The sequence below is a fragment of the Leguminivora glycinivorella genome, chromosome 17, assembly GCF_023078275.1.
Source record: "Leguminivora glycinivorella isolate SPB_JAAS2020 chromosome 17, LegGlyc_1.1, whole genome shotgun sequence".
NCBI classification, from domain to species: domain Eukaryota; kingdom Metazoa; phylum Arthropoda; class Insecta; order Lepidoptera; family Tortricidae; genus Leguminivora; species Leguminivora glycinivorella.
Genome location: NC_062987.1, coordinates 21,508,071 through 21,526,859, shown reverse-complemented (window position 1 = coordinate 21,526,859; position 18,789 = coordinate 21,508,071). Strand labels below are relative to the sequence as shown.

General features: G+C 37.5%; 1 protein-coding gene across 1 annotated transcript; it reads right to left on the bottom strand.

The window, feature by feature from the left end:
* Positions 1–15,295: 15,295 nt before the first annotated feature.
* On the bottom strand, positions 15,296–18,304 carry LOC125235547 (cytochrome P450 6B5-like). Its single transcript, XM_048142143.1, has 2 exons — positions 16,752–18,304; positions 15,296–16,720 (listed from the first exon to the last, which is right to left on the bottom strand). The coding sequence occupies exon 1, from the start codon at positions 18,270–18,272 to the stop codon at positions 16,755–16,757; it is 1,518 nt and encodes a 505-aa protein (XP_047998100.1). The 5' UTR covers positions 18,273–18,304; the 3' UTR covers positions 15,296–16,720; positions 16,752–16,754.
* Between the last annotated feature and the right edge of the window lie 485 nt (positions 18,305–18,789).

Here is an 18,789-nt window from a genome sequence, read left to right as displayed (position 1 = left end):
TACTCGACCAAGAACTTTACCAAAAATCATAAGATAAAGGGAGGCCTGGCTTTCTTTAAGTACCTACCCAAGTAGATACTTTGTATACTGGCCTTACCGTCTATTTCAGACGATTTATGGTGCAATGTCCAAGAAAAATCGCTTTTGGTGGCTAGACAGACCTATATGACCTACGAGAGCGACATACTTTGCCACATAGCTGACAAGGAAAGCTTGCGACCGATTGCGACGGTTTGCTATGGTGTCTTCTTTCCCAGGTCCAACCAGGTCTCATCGACGAACTTGCGTTCCTAGTGCGTTTTCACATTATCCGATCCGATGTCGGATGTAGGAACGATAGGTATTGAAGCCACCATCTTTGATTTCTGCCTTTATAACCTAACCACAAAATTAAAATTTTGAAAAAACCGAAGGGAAGGGATGGGTCCGCGACATAGTGGTCCGATTTTTATGAAACATGGCTAAGAACACTCCCGACTATCTCAGCTTTCAAACAAAATAGTACATTTCGATATAAGTGCGAGAAGAATGACATTTTCGCAGGTGTGACGAACGACGTTTTTTAATACAGTTGCGAAAAAACACTACTACAACGAAATAAAACAATCCGAACTCTCAATTTTCGCATTGACATTGACGTATTATTTGACAATTCAAAGGCGTATTTTTGAAGCTTTTAAACTTGCGTGCATATTTTAGATTTTGCTATTCATCCAACTCAATTTGTTTCATTGGCGGCCATAAAAACATAAACATTTACGATTTGGGACGATTGTTTAATGTATACTTATATTTTAATTCAATCGACCCATTTATGCCTCGATATATTGCAAATAACATTAAATAATTATGACAAATCGCGTAACATATTAAGGTTTTTGAACGTGCTTGCATTAAGAGACGACTCGAATTTGACAGAAGATGCGTTTCGTTCCATTCTGTTTACACGACACCTATTTTTAACCGACTTCAAAAAAAGGAGGAGGTTCTCAATTCGACTGAATGTTTTTTTATTTTTTTATTTTTTCAAAATATAAACCATTTTATAAATTATGTTTTATATGACTAAAAGTAAAAAGCAATTACATAGGAAATATAGACCGTCAACCAAATCTTGTCACTAGAAAAATGCGGCAAATTTGAAAAATCGCGGGCTAGCAACACTAGTTTTGAAAATCGGTGGAAATTCGCGTGTCATTTGTATCTTATCTGTGGAAATCTCCACCCTACCAAAAAGAGAAATAACTAGCACATATCCGTCCCTTTTTAATACATTATCTAATTCGTAAGGAAGGAGCGAGCCCCTTGAAAAAAAAATATCTGTGGCTGTTCGACGTACATTGCTGGTTTTTGTTCGTTTCATAGGGATACCATACTTTAGTTTGATATACATTGCTACTGCCAAAATTTGGTTGACAGGCTATATCAATGTTTTAAATATTAATGGCTTAATAGTGTGTTTATAGTTTTATTCCGTTTTAGTAAACTAGACTAATATTAAAACAACTCGGTAAGTAGTCGTAAAATGGAACGCATACTTTTTACGCACTAGTGCGTAAAAACCAACTCCTCGCACGCTAAACAGCCAAAAACCGGGCACTTTTTGAGCAACTGTATTAAAAAAAAATCGGAATTGGTTCATCACACACACAAACAGACAGACAGACACGTCAAACTTATAACACCCCGTCGTTTTTGCGACGGGGCCGGGTATTAAAAATACTTCTTACATCCGATATCGGATCGGGTGATGTGAAAATGCACTTATGCCACTCCATGCGCTTCTCCACAAGCTTCTCCCAGTTTCGGTAGAAAATACTTCATTAATAACATCGTTAATTATTGTTCACGCAATGCTTAAACTCACAGTTAAAGCACATTAAAGTAGCGGTTAAACAGTCGATTTAATTAAACTAATTGTAAGTCTTTAATACTCATAATACCCGTAAATAATTGGATTTTGCATATTAAAACAATTATTGTGTTGTATGGCGGAACGAAAAGAGAAATAATGAGAATTTTAATTTTCAATGAAATTGTAGTAACAAACAGCGAGACTATGACTATACAGTCAACCAATTGGAACCCTAGGTCACTGTAGAACTATGTCACAGTGACGTTATACATCAGATTGTAAGAAATCTCTTACTGCTTGCCATTTTGGCATGGTTGCAGAACTTGCAGAGTGGCCTAGGGTTTTCCAATTGGTTGACTGTACCTATCACAGTTACGAAATCTTGCTAATACACTTGTCTCATTAAAAGCGAGGAAGTGATGAGCTGTAATTAGCTGTAGATAGCTACAATCGGAGGTCCGAAGAAAAACCAAAAACTTTTATTACTAATTTAATTAAAATCAAAGATACAAAAATTATAGCCTAAGTGCGATGACAATCGAATTAATAACATAAACCAAAACGAATTAATAACATCTTTATGGCGTTTAACTCGATTTTGCGATTTAGAATATACGCTTATTATAATTTGTAAAAGTAAATTTGGCGTTCAATTCGTTTTTACGTAACGACTTAGTACACAGGGCCATACAAATTTTAACGTGTCGCTTGATTCTACCCCTTAAAATAAGGCTGTAAGCATGATTTTTCAACAAAGAAATAATCAATACTATAGATTATCACATTTATATCCGAACTGCATTCATAACTTTTTTTTCGGATTTTGGCGCTTAGTTCGCTATTCCATAACACCGTCCAATTGTTCGAAGTCTGAATCAAGATATAGAATTGCATTAGTTAGGTAAAGTCGTGTTGTGCTGATCTTGCGCCTCGTGCGGCAGGTCGGTGAACGTGCGCAGCTGACTCGGCGGTTGTCCTTATGGTGCAATATGTAATTAGCTATCGGCGACAACAAAAGATAACACAACAAAAACAACAATAACAAAAGATATCAAAAGATAACAAAAAGATAAGATAAGATAACAAAAGATATAGATTAGTAGGAGGTGGGGCATAGCGAATGATATTCCGCTTTGTGTGATGGTAGGGCACAGCACAGCGGATATCGTCTCGCTCGAATCTAGAGCAGAGCCCAACTGGGGAAGTACCTCCGCCTTACAGAAGACCGCAGCCAAATAGCACTAGACCCTACTCATAGTGTTGTGTTCCTGCCGGTGAGTAAGGCTGCCAGAGCTCAACGAGGGTGCGGTGTGCTGATGACGGGAGGACTTACGGAACTAACTTGTTCCGTCTATTGTCCTTTGAGTCGTCGGCAACCCGAACCCTCCTTGGAACTTGTACACTCCTTTTTGCTGTGCAGTACTTAACACAGCAAAAGGGAGTGTACAAGTTTCTAATGGGGTGGCACCGCGCATGTGACGCTGTTTGAGTTGCAGGCGTCCATAGGTTACGGTGACCGCTTTACATCAGGCGGACCGTATACTTGTTTGCCACCGACGTAGTACATATTAAAAAAAAAAGATAGTCGCTGCCAATGCCGTGTAAATAAAAGAGATGCTATATAGTACATTGTGCAACAAGGGGAGGAAGTTGAACATTACTAACGAGAGTAAGTTAAATACTCGAGTTTGTAATATTCATACTCCCCGAGTTACACACAATGTTATTCATCACACTCGCAATGTAAAAAATATGTAAATAGGTGTAAAAAATGTTAACCAAAATCTGTAAAATTCCTTCCGTCTTCAAAACAATTTATGATGAAGTTAGAGAATTAAAAAGCGAGTCCCAAACAACTTCCCCTAATAATAAGGGCCATAATAGCTTGCGCAAATATTGTGCGCAGTCAAGATAAAGACCCGAAACGGTGTTACGAATAGAGATGTCGCTAATATTCGGTAAATATTCGGTATTCGGGGTTTTCGGTGTATTCGGCCACCTAATAAAATGAATAAACATAAAACTGACTGCAGCAGACTTTATTTTAACATTTAAAATGTAGTTCTCAGAAACTTGTTCAAAAGCAAAGATATATTTAAAAAAAAAACTAGATAATTACTTTTCTAATTCGCGAATTGATTCCTTTCTATTTTGAATAACATGGATTTCTGCAAAGTAACGCCTGATTTGGTTGCATAATTTACATATTTATAGGTAGGTACTAGTATAAATATATTAACTATTCAGTAATTAGATAAATCTCCCCGTCACTGTGTCTCTTGACCATGGATGTAACGTCAAGTTCGAAACGTCAGACAAAAATATAAATGCATGAAGAATAGAGATAACCTCTATTCTCCATGTATAAATGTAAGTGTACGTCGCGATTAAGTCCCATTAAATAATGAGTTGAGTGAGCGTCGTGTTAGTTTAAATCAACTGGCATCGTCATTCTTATTAGCGAATAATTTTTACAAAAAAAGTCCTAAAAATCTATATGATGCCAAATATTCCGTACTTCGGCCAAGAGCATCGCCGAATTTTCGGCCAAAACACGGGACATCCCTATTTATGAGTTCATAATTGTCCAAGCAATTACCTTTCTTTCTTTAACGAAACATGAAGACGCGAATCAAACTTCTAATGAAGCCTTCACGGGGAGGGTTGAAAGAGGGTTGAAAGGGGTTGAAAAGGGTTGATATAGTGCTTCGTTTGGCCGTAACTTAACAAATTGGGACACGTTTATGAGGAACTTAAGGGGGATGATTTAGTCGGGAAAAATGGAAGGGTTAGATGTCTTGTTAATTACTGTTTAGTTGGTGATTAGCGATTAATTAAGAACTTTTGACTTAAATAAATAATTTATGACTTAGTCCTAGAAATATGAGTTGGATGTATTTTAGCTTTATTAGATAAATTATACACCGTGCTTTTTTGATTTCCGTTAAATTATACAGGACGTTACGCTCATTGGTATATCGCAAAAAAGAGAAATTCGAAAAAAATATTATGGGAGCAATGCTGAAATCGCAGAAAAAACTTGGCTGTACCTTAGAAATGAGTGGCATAATGTCAGCCAGAATACCTAGAGCAGCTAATTTTTTTTCGCGATTTCAGCATTGGTCCCATAATAAAAGTTGTTCATTATGACCTCAAAAGTCACTGCAAAGTATGGTTGGTTCTTTTATTGCGCCTTATATACTAGTTCTTATATAACCTAACCACAAAATTAAAATTTTGAAAAACCCTCAACCACGGCATAGTAGACCGATTTTCATGAAACATGGCTAAGAGAACACTCCCGACTAACTCAGCTTTCAGACAAAAAAAAAAACTATTAAAACCGAAATAAACTACACATATGAAAGAAAAAGTGACCAAGTCCTCTGGTGCCTGAGGCTGGACTTTTTCTTTCATATGTGTAGTTTATTTCGGTTTTAATTTATATACATAGTAGTGTGACTACTTTAAGACAGCACAAGTTGAAATATTTTCAATAGATTATAATTTAACTTGTGTTCATTAGAATTCATTAGAGAAGAAAAAAAAACTAAATCTAAATCGGTTCATCCGTTTGGGAGCTACGATGCCACAGACAGACAGACAAACAGACAGACAGACAAACTGTTAAAACCACCTCTCGAAAGAATATTTACTTGGAATAACTCCTTTATTGTTATTTCCGACTAAAGAAAGAAAAGTCCGTATAATAGCTTCACGTTAGGAGTAAATGTTTGTTGGACCGTATACTCTATTTCCGGCACGCCAGCAACAAACCGGGGGGAAAACACGTCATTATCTACCTAGTAGATTGCCCGATGCCCGTATACAATCGGATATACAACCTTTTTATTCATTTCCGTTAACTTTAAGCGCCCGCCACAGCTTGCGACGTCGACTCAACGTCTACACAGCATCTTTTTCCACCACTAGAGTACCAATATTGTTAATTTTGTTCGCGGTACGAATCACCAACACTTTAAGCGCGAGGTGCGGGCGGGGAATGTGTTAGCGCGCTGCGATTGGTCGTGGAGTGACAATTGTCGCCCGACAGTGACACTTTGCCGTTCATTGCCCGTTCAGCAAGGAAATATTGACGCTGAGTAACAATGTTACTTATCGACCCTGATATCGACACAGAATTGTCAGTGTCAAATGTCAATGTCTGGTGAAATAGGCCACTGGGGTCAATATTATACGTCATAAAAGTCATAATGCGTAGAACAGGTTAAAATTTAAATGGTTTGTATTTATTTTAGCAATTCCCGACATTTATCCAGATTGCATTATTTATTATTTACCTCTCAAACTATTGTGCGATCTGAAAGCCATTGTTCCCGGACAAAGAAAATTCCATTGAGATCTTCGTGACAAATATTTCATTGTGCTAAGAGAGTTGAAATCATAATCTTTTGCCTTTTGTAAAAGGGGACTTTAAGTCAAGAAAATAAAAAGGGATAATCTTCATCACTTTTACATATTGGCAAATCAGCGTAGAATACAAGGATGATTTATTTACAATCTTCATACTAAGTATTGTACCTCATTTTTTTGCCGCCACCTATTAAATACTTATCATAACTACACTGATATTGCTTACAATATTTTTTAAAATGTGTATTGACGTGATGTCATGATATCAAAACAGAGAATTATGTATGTCAACCTCCGTGAGGGCAGCATCATCAGCAGAGGCGGCCGAGAAACTAAAAGTAGGAAAGTACAGCGGTCTCGGCGCCGAATATATTTTTATCCCATTCGGCGTCGAGACCCTTGGCCCGTGGGGCCCTGGCGCTCTAAGTCTCTTCAAGGACCTGTCGAAGAGACTGAGAGACGCCACCGGAGACCGAAGAGCTGGCAGCTTCCTCGCTCAGCGCATTAGCTTGACAATCCAGCGAGGAAATGCTGCCAGCGTCTTCGGTACCATGCCACAGGGGCCGTTTTTAGATTAATTTTAGATTTATTTAGTTTAATTTTTATTTTAAGTTTAATTTTAGTGTAACTTTAGATTTATTTAGTTTAATATTATGTAAAACACAAATTATTATCGTTTTTATCATTGAATAAATGTATGTCATTTGTTCTTATAAAAAAAAATGTTTGCGAAAAATATGTTTTTGGCCACTTCTAGGCTGCGAAACAACGCCATCTAGTTTCAAGGAAAAACCCATACATTTCAGTGGTACGCTTTTATGGGCTTTGTCATTCCCGTATTATTATATCGTTCTTAGTAGAAATACTATTTTTTATTTATTTATCATAGCAACACTTACAGAAAACATACAAAATCGTAAAGTAAAAATTAGGATGAACTAGCAGAAAGAGATTTCTTAGAACTTATAAATTTAAATAATGGATGTAGATAAAACATTGTTAATAACGAAGCTTCGTCTTACTTCATTACTTTTTGATAAACATGCCTCAAAATGTGGGTTTTACGATTGACCATAAAATTTATTAGTTTCAAGAATGTCAATATCGATAACAATCAATGATACGTACTTAAATATAATATTATATCGTTTTGGGATTACAAAGGCTCCCGAAGGGTCGAAGTAAATTCGAACTTAGACTCACACCAAAATGATATCATTTTATTTTTTAACCCGCGACGCAAAAACGAAGGGGTGTTATAAGTTTGACGTGTCTGTCTGTGTGTATGTCTGTCTGTCTGTCTGTCTGTCTGTCTGTCTGTCTGTCTATCTGTCTGTCTGTTTGTCTGTCTGTCTGTCTGTGTGTGTGTCTGTCTGTGGCATCGTAGCTCTCGAACGGATGAACCGATTTTGATTTAGTTTTTTTTTTTTGGTTTATTCAGAAACCAAACATTCACATAAACACATTACATATTGGCAATACAAAAATGTACTGCAAAAAAAGAAAAACAATAACAAAAGACCTGGAGGTTCATAATTGTAAACCAAATAAAGTTCACTAAATGAATATAAGAAAACAACATAACGTAACGTAATACAAGAAAATTAAACTGCATACAACATAAACATAAACCTAAAGTAATTATGTTATTAAAACAACTTACGTTTAACAATAGTTTTTGTCTGAAAGCTGAGTTAGTCGGGAGTGTTCTTAGCCATGTTTCATGAAAATCGGTCCACTAGGTCGCGGCCGGGGGTTTTTTCAAAATTTTAATTTTGTGGTTAGGTTATTAGAGACTTTATCAAGTACTTATCTCACTGCCACAAGATTAAGCAAACGTATCTACTTAGCGTGTCAAATGAACTCAGTAAAATCGACTAAGTTGTCCATCTTTAATCGCAGCTTGCAGTTTTCGGGCGTCCATTTTTGTAAGTTGAAGTCAACAAACTTCCCGTGGGTGTCGTAGAAGTCGACTGTGGGATATGGGTTAAATTGTGGTGTAGGCGAGAGGCTGCCAACCTGTCACTGCAATGTCACAATGTCGTTTTCTTTCAACCCCTTTTTGCCAAGAGTGGCACTGGAACTTGAATAGTTCATGTGCTCTGCCTACCCCTTGTGGGATACAGGCGTGATTTTATGTATGTTTGATGAAGTCACGTGACGTCGAAGTTACGTGATATTTAATTGCAACAACACAAAAATTATGAACACTCCAGGGCCTGAGACATAATTATTTAATTAAAATCAAAGGCAAAGTAACAAATTCAGTACAAAATCTGACACGCTCGACCGACATACAAATAGATGAACTGTTTCTTCTATCTAAATCTAATTCTGCGGTCACTGCAATATCTCGATTTCGCTTGCTTTAAACCCCTTAGTTGCTAATCGTGGCACTGAAACTTACCTACGCAGTTTTATGTGCTATGCCTACCTCTTTTAGATTTATTAAAGGATCAATGTTGAAATCGCGAGAAAAAGTTGTCTGTTTCATATATTTTGACTGTCAAGATGCCGCTCATTTCTATATTAATAAAGGTGTTCATTATGACCAGGGTTCGGATATCTCGTAGCATGGTAAGACGTTAGAGAGCCATGGAGTCTATTTTAACATAAAAGTCAACTCATACTCATACACACATACTCATTCCAAAAGTTGATTATAAACGAAATAAATACAATTTGGAATTGAATAAAACTATATTTTAAATGATAAAAAGACTGCCACACTATATGTTGTAAATCAATGATTTTAATGGCTAACACATGACATGACCCACGTGACTAAATTTGATAGAATGGCCAGTGCGTCGCCCGTAATAAAAGTCTGTATAACTAGGTAGGTAGCTAATTAATTTTTCTTTTTTTTATTTATTGTCTTAACAGTTAACATTCAGTCATACAGTTTTAATAATGTATCGTTTTAGATGAAATTAAAAGCATTTTGTGACAAATTATATACATGAGGATAAGTATGAGTTTAATTTATACTCATACTTATCCTCGTGTATTTAATGTTAATATCGACTCCATGGTTCTCTAACGTCTTACCTGTATGTGTGTATGTGTGTATACCTCTATCAAAACACTGATTAAAACTTTCACGATTATTACACATAATTATTTTTAAAATCGGGACTTAATCGCGTATAACTACATATTAAACTGACCTCCAACGTTTCAAGGACGGCGTTGTCCCCGTGGTCTCGGAGAAGACTGGATTGAACACCTTCTGACAGCCGCGCGAGTTGGAGGTCAGTTTAATATGTAGTTATACGCGATTAAGTCCCGATTTTAAAAATAATTATACCTGTATCAAATACGATTCAGTTCGAATGTTCGAATTGTCCTGATAGTTACCAACAAAAGACCGTAAAATCTATGATTATTGGGATCCTATCACACCCTCCGCTTGTTACCCAATCCACAGCACCTGCCGGCCTGTCCGAAATGACAATCGTTGACGCTATAGACGCCGATCAAAACACACTCTGGCTCTTTCTTAGAACAAATTAAAGTATCCTCATAGAAAATAATTTAATTTGTATTTTTTAGTAGACACACTACTATTTTAACATCATTCATCATCACCATCATTTCAGTCATTTCATCAGTCATCATTCATCATCATCATCATTCATCATCATCATTCATTCATCATCATCATCATCATTCATCATCAACATTCATTCATCATCACTCATCATCATCATTCATTCATCATCATTCATTTCATCATCATTCATCATCATCATCATCATTCATCATCATCATTCTCATTCATCCATCATCATCATTCATTTTTTCTTTGTATATGACATTTATTTCAATTTACAGTCTGGCTCTGTCGCGCCAGGGTGGCTAGCCGAATGGCACAATCGCTCACGAAACGCTCACGAAACGAAGCGCTAGTAGATATCTATCTCTATCGCGCTTGCGTATTGGCGCGACAGAGCCAGCGGCGTATCGCTTTCGTTTGGCGTCGGAGAAATGCCATTCGGCTACGGGGCATGTACGGAGGAGCGATAGAGATAGCTACGATAACGATTATCGTACGCGTTTGTGAGCTGACTACGTAGGTACCCTGGGCTTGGTTAGTGGAATGTGTTTCTCATTTTACGCGATTTGGGATCGGGAACGCGTAAAACGCTGAAAACCCGTCGGAATAAGTAGGGGAAACTTGTCTAAATCGTACCTTAAGTAATAAAATGCTGAATTAAATGATGTCATGTGGAAATATATGTATTGAATGAACGTTGATAATGAGTGTAAAGGGTTTCAGTATTCAACGTGAATAATTATAGGAATATAATTTGTTGAGGTTTTCTTTTCAATTGATTGAAATTATGACGATATTAAATTTGTTAATCAAGTCAGTAAAACTGCTTTAGGTCTTTAATCGAATACGCTGCCCATACCGATTGAGATATGATAAATCAATGTATGGTGAAATTTGAATTTATATATATAGGTCTACAAAAAAGTCCGGGATGGTATACGTCTATCTTTCACGGATAGGTGACTTACTATCACCATATACTTACATACATTATAATCACGCCTGTATCCCATAAAGGGGTAGGCAGAGAACATGAACTACTAAGTTTCAATGCCACTCTTGGCAAAAAGGTTGAAAGAAATCCAAATTGTGACATTGCAGTGACAGGTTGCCAGCCTCTCGCCTACGCCACAATTTAACCCATATCCCACAGTCGACTTCTACGATACCCACGGGAAGAAAGGGGGTGGTGAAATTCTTAACCCGTCACCACAGGGGACACCATAATATATACTTATATGATTTAATCTGCGTGCGTAGCCAAGGCGAACCTTGAACTACATATGTTTAGAAAATTTATAAGGAGAGATAGTGTAAAGTCATTACTCAGGTCAACATACCATGGCAATGGCAAGTTAGTAGTTTCATTTTCTTTTCTCATCTCATGAAACGAGAACTTGCTAGGGTATTAAGGCAGAGCAGAGGTACGATTTGTGAAATTCTCCCCTACGGTTAGCAGTAAATTCACGTACAAACTACTCAAGTATACGAGCGACGGTAAAATAAATCGGTCCGAAGACATCTGTGTGAACAGAGTATGTTTAGTTACTTGAAACATCTGAAACTAGATCGCTTAGGACATTTTGTATAGGGGCATTTTCAGAAATTGGGACCCAAAATTAGTGACAGTTGCTAACAAAAAATAACTCGATGTCAGTTTTGTGACGACAATCCATTCTAATATTTATAAATGGGAAAAAGTGTGTGTCTGTTTGTTTATCCGTCTTTCACGGCGAAACAGAGCGCCGAATTGTCGTGACTTTTTAAGTGGAGATAGTTGAAGGGTTGGAGAGTGACATAGGCTACATTTTGTCTCTTTCTAACCCATTTTAGAATTTAACGCGAGTGAAACTGTGGGCAAAAACTAGTTAAGAATACATACATACATACATACAATCACGCCTGTGTCCCATGAAGGGGACACAGTTAAGAATAAAATTCTAAAAACCAACTTTTTTAATGTTCTAAATGTAGATTATTGCTTATCTTATTGTAATTAACACAAAAACAATATTTTTATTGAAATTTCATGCTTACCTAATTGTCGTCACAAAACTGACATCGAGTAAATGTTTGTTAACAACTGTCACTAATTTTGGGTCCCAATTTTTGAAAATGCCCATCTGATTATATTGTAACGTTATGAAATATGGATACTTTTAAAGCCTATAACTTTGTAAACTAGACGAAAATGTACTACTAATAGGTGGGGCATTTTTTTTTAAGTTGTCCACCCCACTTTTTTTGTAACATGGGTATTTTTTACGCGATTCATATTCAGAATCGAGAGCTTTTTCGATCCTGATAGGAGAAAAAAAATGTCCCAAGATTTACATATATTTTTTTGAACCTTCCATTCCGTTACCGCCATACAAAATGTATGAAAAAATGGTAACGCAATGGGAAAAAACCTAGGGACACTTTTTTTTCTCCTATTAGGATTGAATGAACTCGCGATTCTGAGTGGAGAACACATAAAAATTTCCAAATCCAAAAAAAGTGGTGGACAACTTTGAAAAAAATGGCCCAGGTGAAGATTTTCCGAATAAACCGAAAACTTGGAAAATGTGTTGCTTGTTTATGTGTTAAAAAAATATATTGATAACCTCCTCTTTTGAGATTTGGAAGACGGTTAAAAATAAATAAAAACTTCTCTAAAACATCTTTTGAAATATTTTTGTCACAGGTATTTATGCTAATTAAAATTTTGCTACAAGCTACTTAATTGCGTCAAGTAATAAATATTATGATTCATAATAAACTCTGATCATTGTTTAAACAGGCCTTTGAAGGCCAGACACACCACACCACTCGTACCTACCTACTATGTGCGAAATTTGATATTTGCCAGTCGCTTTTCGGTGACGGAACACATCGTGAGGAAGCCGTACCAATAAGGCCTAGTTACCCTTCAGGTTAGAAGGACAGATGGCAGTCACTTTCATAAAACTGGTGCCTACGCTATTGGGATTAGTTGTCAAAGCGGACCCCAGGTTCCCATGAACCGTGGTGAAAGGCGGAATAACGCAAGGAGTATGTTAACGTCTATTATCCAATAAAACCTTTCTACCAAAATGTACAGTCAGCAAACAAGTTGTGAATACAGACAAAGTCTCAAAAATATGTATACACACCGTAATGTACAGGCTATAATTATATTATTTCTATATATATTTGGGACTTTGGCTTTATTCATAGCTTTGTTCCTGACTGTATGTTTCTGACTAAATATATCGAGGCGCGAATCAAATGTCCTTTATGAGCATTTCTTTTTTTTGCCACTTTTTTATTTTTACTTTTTTAGGGAATTTTAGGTCAATTGTACTCAGAATCACAAGTACTTTCAATCTCACTGGGAGACAGTGTCCCAGAATTTCCATACATTTTTATTACTTTCCTCTTTTGTTACCCCACACAACATGCATTCTCTTTGCACGGTTTTTACTTGTCTCTGTTTAGCCCGATGGTTGACTGGTAGAGAATGCCATTAGGCATTAAGTCCGCCATTTGTACATTTTTTATTTATTTATGTGCAATAAAGTTTAAATAAATAAATAAAATAAATAAACATGTACGGAAAATGGTAACCAAATAAGAAAAAAATCGTATGGGACAATTTTTTTAACTACTAGGATTGAAAAAGCTACTGATTTTGACTATTCTGAGTAGAAATATCATTTTTTTTTTCAAAAATATCACATTTCATAAAAGTGGCGAAAATAAAAGAAATGCTCTTATCAAATCCCGGCATTGTGTTGTTGTTTGGAGTTTTCTACCGGGATTAGAACTCGAGGCTTACTAAGTAAGCCTTATAAGACGCTGCCGACGGTACAGACGACACCCCGTAGACACCGCGACCGCCTGACGGTATAAATGTAAGGCCTGAGTGGAGCGGTCGGCGGGGCGTGCAGCGGGACGGGCGAGCGTGCGCTGCGTGCGTCTATCCTCCGCAGCGTCCACTCAGGACACTTGTATGAGCTTCAATTGTTTGACATTCACGCCACACCCGCCTTTTGCACGCCCAATATGAGCGTGCACACAGCCTTTCACTAAGGCTGTGGATTTAACACAGGAGTCGCGTGTGGCCGCGGGCGGTGCTATGAGCAACGCGACAAATTACTGTTAGTCCGTTTTCACATTATCAGATCCTGACCTATTTCTCGCCAGACATGGACGGATGTGTCCGTCAGAGGGTACGTATCACAATGTCTAAAGTTAAAAAACCTAACGTCAAATGACCTACGTTCAAAATACCTAAAATCAAAATACATAATGGTGTTTCGACCGAAATTCAAAATACCTAAAGTTTAAAAAGGTGCATATTATAATACAGATACAGTGACGACAGATGGACACAGTCAGTGAATTACAAAACACTTATAAGTGACATAAAACATGAGTTCAAAAACAAAAATCCGACTTCTATATAATAATTTTTAAGAAAAAAAAAACCGCTTTCCTTTGGGGTTCTGGTGATAAATACTTTCAAATGTTGGATTATGTTATCAATTCGTCTGTATATTTTTTAATGTTTGTTATTCGATGTCTCCGTCATTTCAGAACCAATTTTGAAATTTGGATGATTCTGAATTACTTACAGATGAGAATGATTATCAGAACGGAACTCTAACCAGGGGCGGCTCACTCTTCATCAGCAGTTCCACTGCACCAAATGTCACTGTTCTGGACGTAAGTGCATGCTGTTCTTATAAAAATACCAAAGTCACTATAAGTGTGCCGGTCAGATTTGAGGAGTTCCGTTCTGACCATCATCAGCAGTTCCACTGCACTAAATGTCACTGTTCTGGACGTATAAGTGCATGCTGTTCTTATAAAAATACCAAAGTCACTATAAGTGTGCCGTTCAGATTTGAGGAGTTCCATTCTGACCATCATCAGGAGTTCCACTGCACCAAATGTCACTGTTCCGTACGTAAATGCATGCTGTTCCTTTAAAAACGGAAAAATCACCATATATATGCCTTTCAGATTTGAGGAGTTCTCTCGATTTTTCCAGGATCCCACCACCAGAACTGGGTTCTGAGAAAAATGGGACCAATCTGTATACATTTAATCAAAAAAAAAATTTTCAAAATCGGTCCAGTAACGACGGATATATCGAGGAACAAACATAAAAAAAAAATAAACAAAAAAAATACAGACGAATTGAGAACCCCTTCCCTTGAGATTTGGAAGGCGGTTAAAAAGTGATCTAAAAAGTATGAAGCAAGGTAGAATTATGTTTTATTTATAGCAATGTCGAATGGGTAATTAATTAATACTCCATTTTTCATTGGATAACACAAAAGCTTTATTTCGCTAAACTCAAAAACTGACAGACAGACATGCTGTCAAGACGACCATAAAGTATTACAATAAGATATAACAAAATAATACATTACGATACAAGTGCGTAAAAAAGGAAGTTCGAAACGAGTGGCGATAAATTAAAACACGACCGAAGGGAGTGTTTTAAATCGACACGAGTTACGAATTTCCTTTTCGCACGTGTGTCGTACGACGTTTTTCAGTACAGATGGCCCTCCGAAGTTTCGACCTGGCATATAATGAACCACTTCTCGCACTAGTGCGTAAAAAACACCATCTGTACTGAAAAGTATTTATTGTATGCCACAAATTATATTATGGAATTATCATGCATGAAATTCACAGATGTGTATTAATCTTTACAATACATAAATTCAATGTTATAATAAGTTTGTAAATTTTATAAATACTTGCAGGGATTCCGAAGATAACCGTGGTCGTATGCCACAATTATAAACTTTAAGGTAAGTACATAAGTGGCATACGACCATGGCTATATCTTCTGAATCTCTGCAAGTATAATAATAATAGTAAGTGCATGCTTCGCCCGACACTTTAAGTTAAAGGGTGCCGAAGGCGCCTACCTTAAGACTGCGTGCGACACTTTAAATTAGACGGCACCTAAAGCACCCGGCTTAGGACCGAGAGCGTCGGACTTCGCCCGACACTTTAAGTTAGAGGGCGCCGAAGGCGCCCGGCTTAGGACCGCGTGCGTTAGGAGAGCGCTTGCGGATTTGCAAATAGTCAATTTTTCCGGAGTTATCTGAAGTAATCAAGTAAAACTTGGAATAAAAGCTAACAATATGTACATATTTGAAATGTGCTAATTAAGCTCGTTCAAATGATATACAACATGTCATCCTAACTTCATTTAATTTTTTTGGCTCGTTACTTTATGACCTCTAGAGGGCGCCATGTTTCGTTTGCGGTGACGTTATATAGCCTATAACCAGCGAACGATTAAGAAGATTCGAATGACATATCGTTTGTCAAATTCTAATGAGTACTTTATACATTATGAAGGAACAGATGAACATACATACATACAAACATACATACATATATACCCACATACATACCGGTCAAAATCATAACCCTCCTTTTGCGTAGCCGTAGTGGGGTAAAAACTGACATATTTCAAATAAATAAGGTAGCGCCAGCCAGTTGCCTTGCCAATAACATTTAATTACTAAGGACCAGTTGCATCAACCACAGTTAACAGACGGAGCAATGTCACGCAGCAGAAGTCTATGGAACATTCCCGATTCCCATACATATAATTTTACGAACGCTAAATTCGTTAGCAGACGAGACGGTCGGTTGACCTTAAATAATATTGATTATTTCATAAATGGGCGAATCAACTTTTTGACCGACATGTGTAGTGTCTCTCTCAAAACGTCTCAAAAGTTATAAAAAAATCAAACTTCTATGGAAAAAAGTTTCAGTTTATGGGATCTTACAGGTAGGTTAATGTTTTAATACCCAATAAATATACAGCATACAGTGCTACAGCAGTATTATTAAAATTCAATATCTAATCTAAGGGTGTAATTTCACAAAGTTTAAGATCTGCGTACTGATTTGAGTCGGTCAAAAAGTTGATTCGCCAAAATAGAATACCTATTTTTTTAAATTTCAATGCCTCGGCACAAACTTCATTCTGATCCCTCCAATGGGAAACGCAACAAGGTAGTACGTATTGTACCGGAACTCGCGCGTCGTGTTCTCCGTGGCCTCCACTCTAAACTGGCTCAGCAGCCTCGCCATCATCAGCCGGATCTGCATCTTCGCGAACCTCACCCCTATACAGTTCCTTGGCCCAATGCCGAATGGAAGAAACACTGCTGGATTCCGTTTAGCCACGTTTTCTAAACTGAACCTCTCAGGATCGAATTTAAACGGATCAGGCCAATACTTTTCATCATAGTGAATCCCAATATTAGGAATAACAGCCGTCTGACCTTTTCGAAGAGTTACATTAGTTCCTGGGACTTTGTAGTCTTCAGCGGAGACCCTAAGAAGAGAGTCTCCAACCGTGTGCAAGCGAAGAGTCTCATGGAAAACTTTATCCATATATGTTAAGTCCTTCAGCGCTTCATAAGTTATTTCACCGCCGTGACGCTCGAAGACTTCGTCAATTTCAGCAGCCACTTTCTCCTGAATCTCCGGGTTCAAAGCGAGACGGTAAAGCATGTACGCCAATGTGGTCGCGGATGTTTCGTAACCTCCAGCATAAATCACAAAAGCCTGAGCAACTATCAAATCATCCGTTATTTCTAGAGTGTCCGCCTCCTTACCTTCCAATCTTTTGTTACCCTGCACTGTATTCGCTTGTTTCATCTCTAAAAGCAAATCCATGAAATCTTTTCTGTTTGTCGGTACCCCGTTTCTCGCAGCAGTTACTTGAGCAACGAGACCTTTAAAAAAGTTTGCAAGCTCATCAGGAAAAACCGAAACACCAAATTTAATAAATATTTCAGGGTACATTAAGATTAGTTCATAGGCGTGGGTGAGACCTAATAATTTATGATTTATATTCTTTAAGGCTTCCATGGTTGCAGTCTTTTCCGTCGGATCCAGATCTAGACCAAACGCGCAAGCTGCTATAGACCCCATGGTAAAGTTGCCCATGAGTTCGTAAACCTCTTGTTCAGGTTCAATCCGGACTGATTCCTCAACGTGCTTCATAACCTTGTCACTACACTGATGCAACAAACACAACATATTTTTCAACTTCCCTGAAGTGAACAGTGGCGTGAATTTGTTCCTCAATATTCTCCACGTCTTCGCATCAGCATGGAAAAGGTTATTACCCATTTTGTCATCGCTGAAATGTACGCCACGGTCCACGAAGTTATCAAAATCTTTGATCATGATATGCTTTACAATGTCAGGGTCCCGGATGAGGAGGCACGGTGACGTCATTCTGTAGACTCCGACTACTTTTTCGTCTGGGAAGTCGTGATAGATTTTCGCCATGACGAATGATGCGTGCGTGCGACGTAGTGCGGACTCCATCATGTTTCCGAACAGAGGCACGGGCGCAGGCCCCGGGACACTCCGGTCCTTCCAGTAGTTGAACGTACGAGTGAAATAAAGGTACAACAAATAGGCCACTGTTGATAGACCTAATAAAATATAAGCAAGAGCCATGGTTATTGATGTGTTAGTATACGGACTTCAGTGCAAACTGTGTCCCAGACTAATGTTTTCTGTTTAAACATTTACGTCAATCGACCTTATTAGCTTCAATGAGTAAATAATAGTATGCACCTCTGTTTACACAGATGTACCTACCTATTGTATTGAACATATCGACGCTGGAAAGGCTAATTGACTAACAGACCATTTTTGGGCATATTGAGTTATATACATCATTGGAATCAGCGATTTTTTCTGCGTCTAACGAGCCAGGTTTCAAAACGATCTGAAGACTTTTTTGGCTTGTTAGCAATTTGGAAAAAGGCAATTTACTAAAAACATTTTCTCTAACAAGCCACTTTTTTTGACAAATTATTGAGATACTGGCTATATGTTAACGCCAGAAACACTTGTTTGGATGTTAGTCAATTTCGTTTAATGTAATTTTATGTGTTTTAGTTTATAAGTCATTTTACCAGAATGAAAAAATGTTATGATTGCACGTTAACCATTTATCTAGAACCGCGGT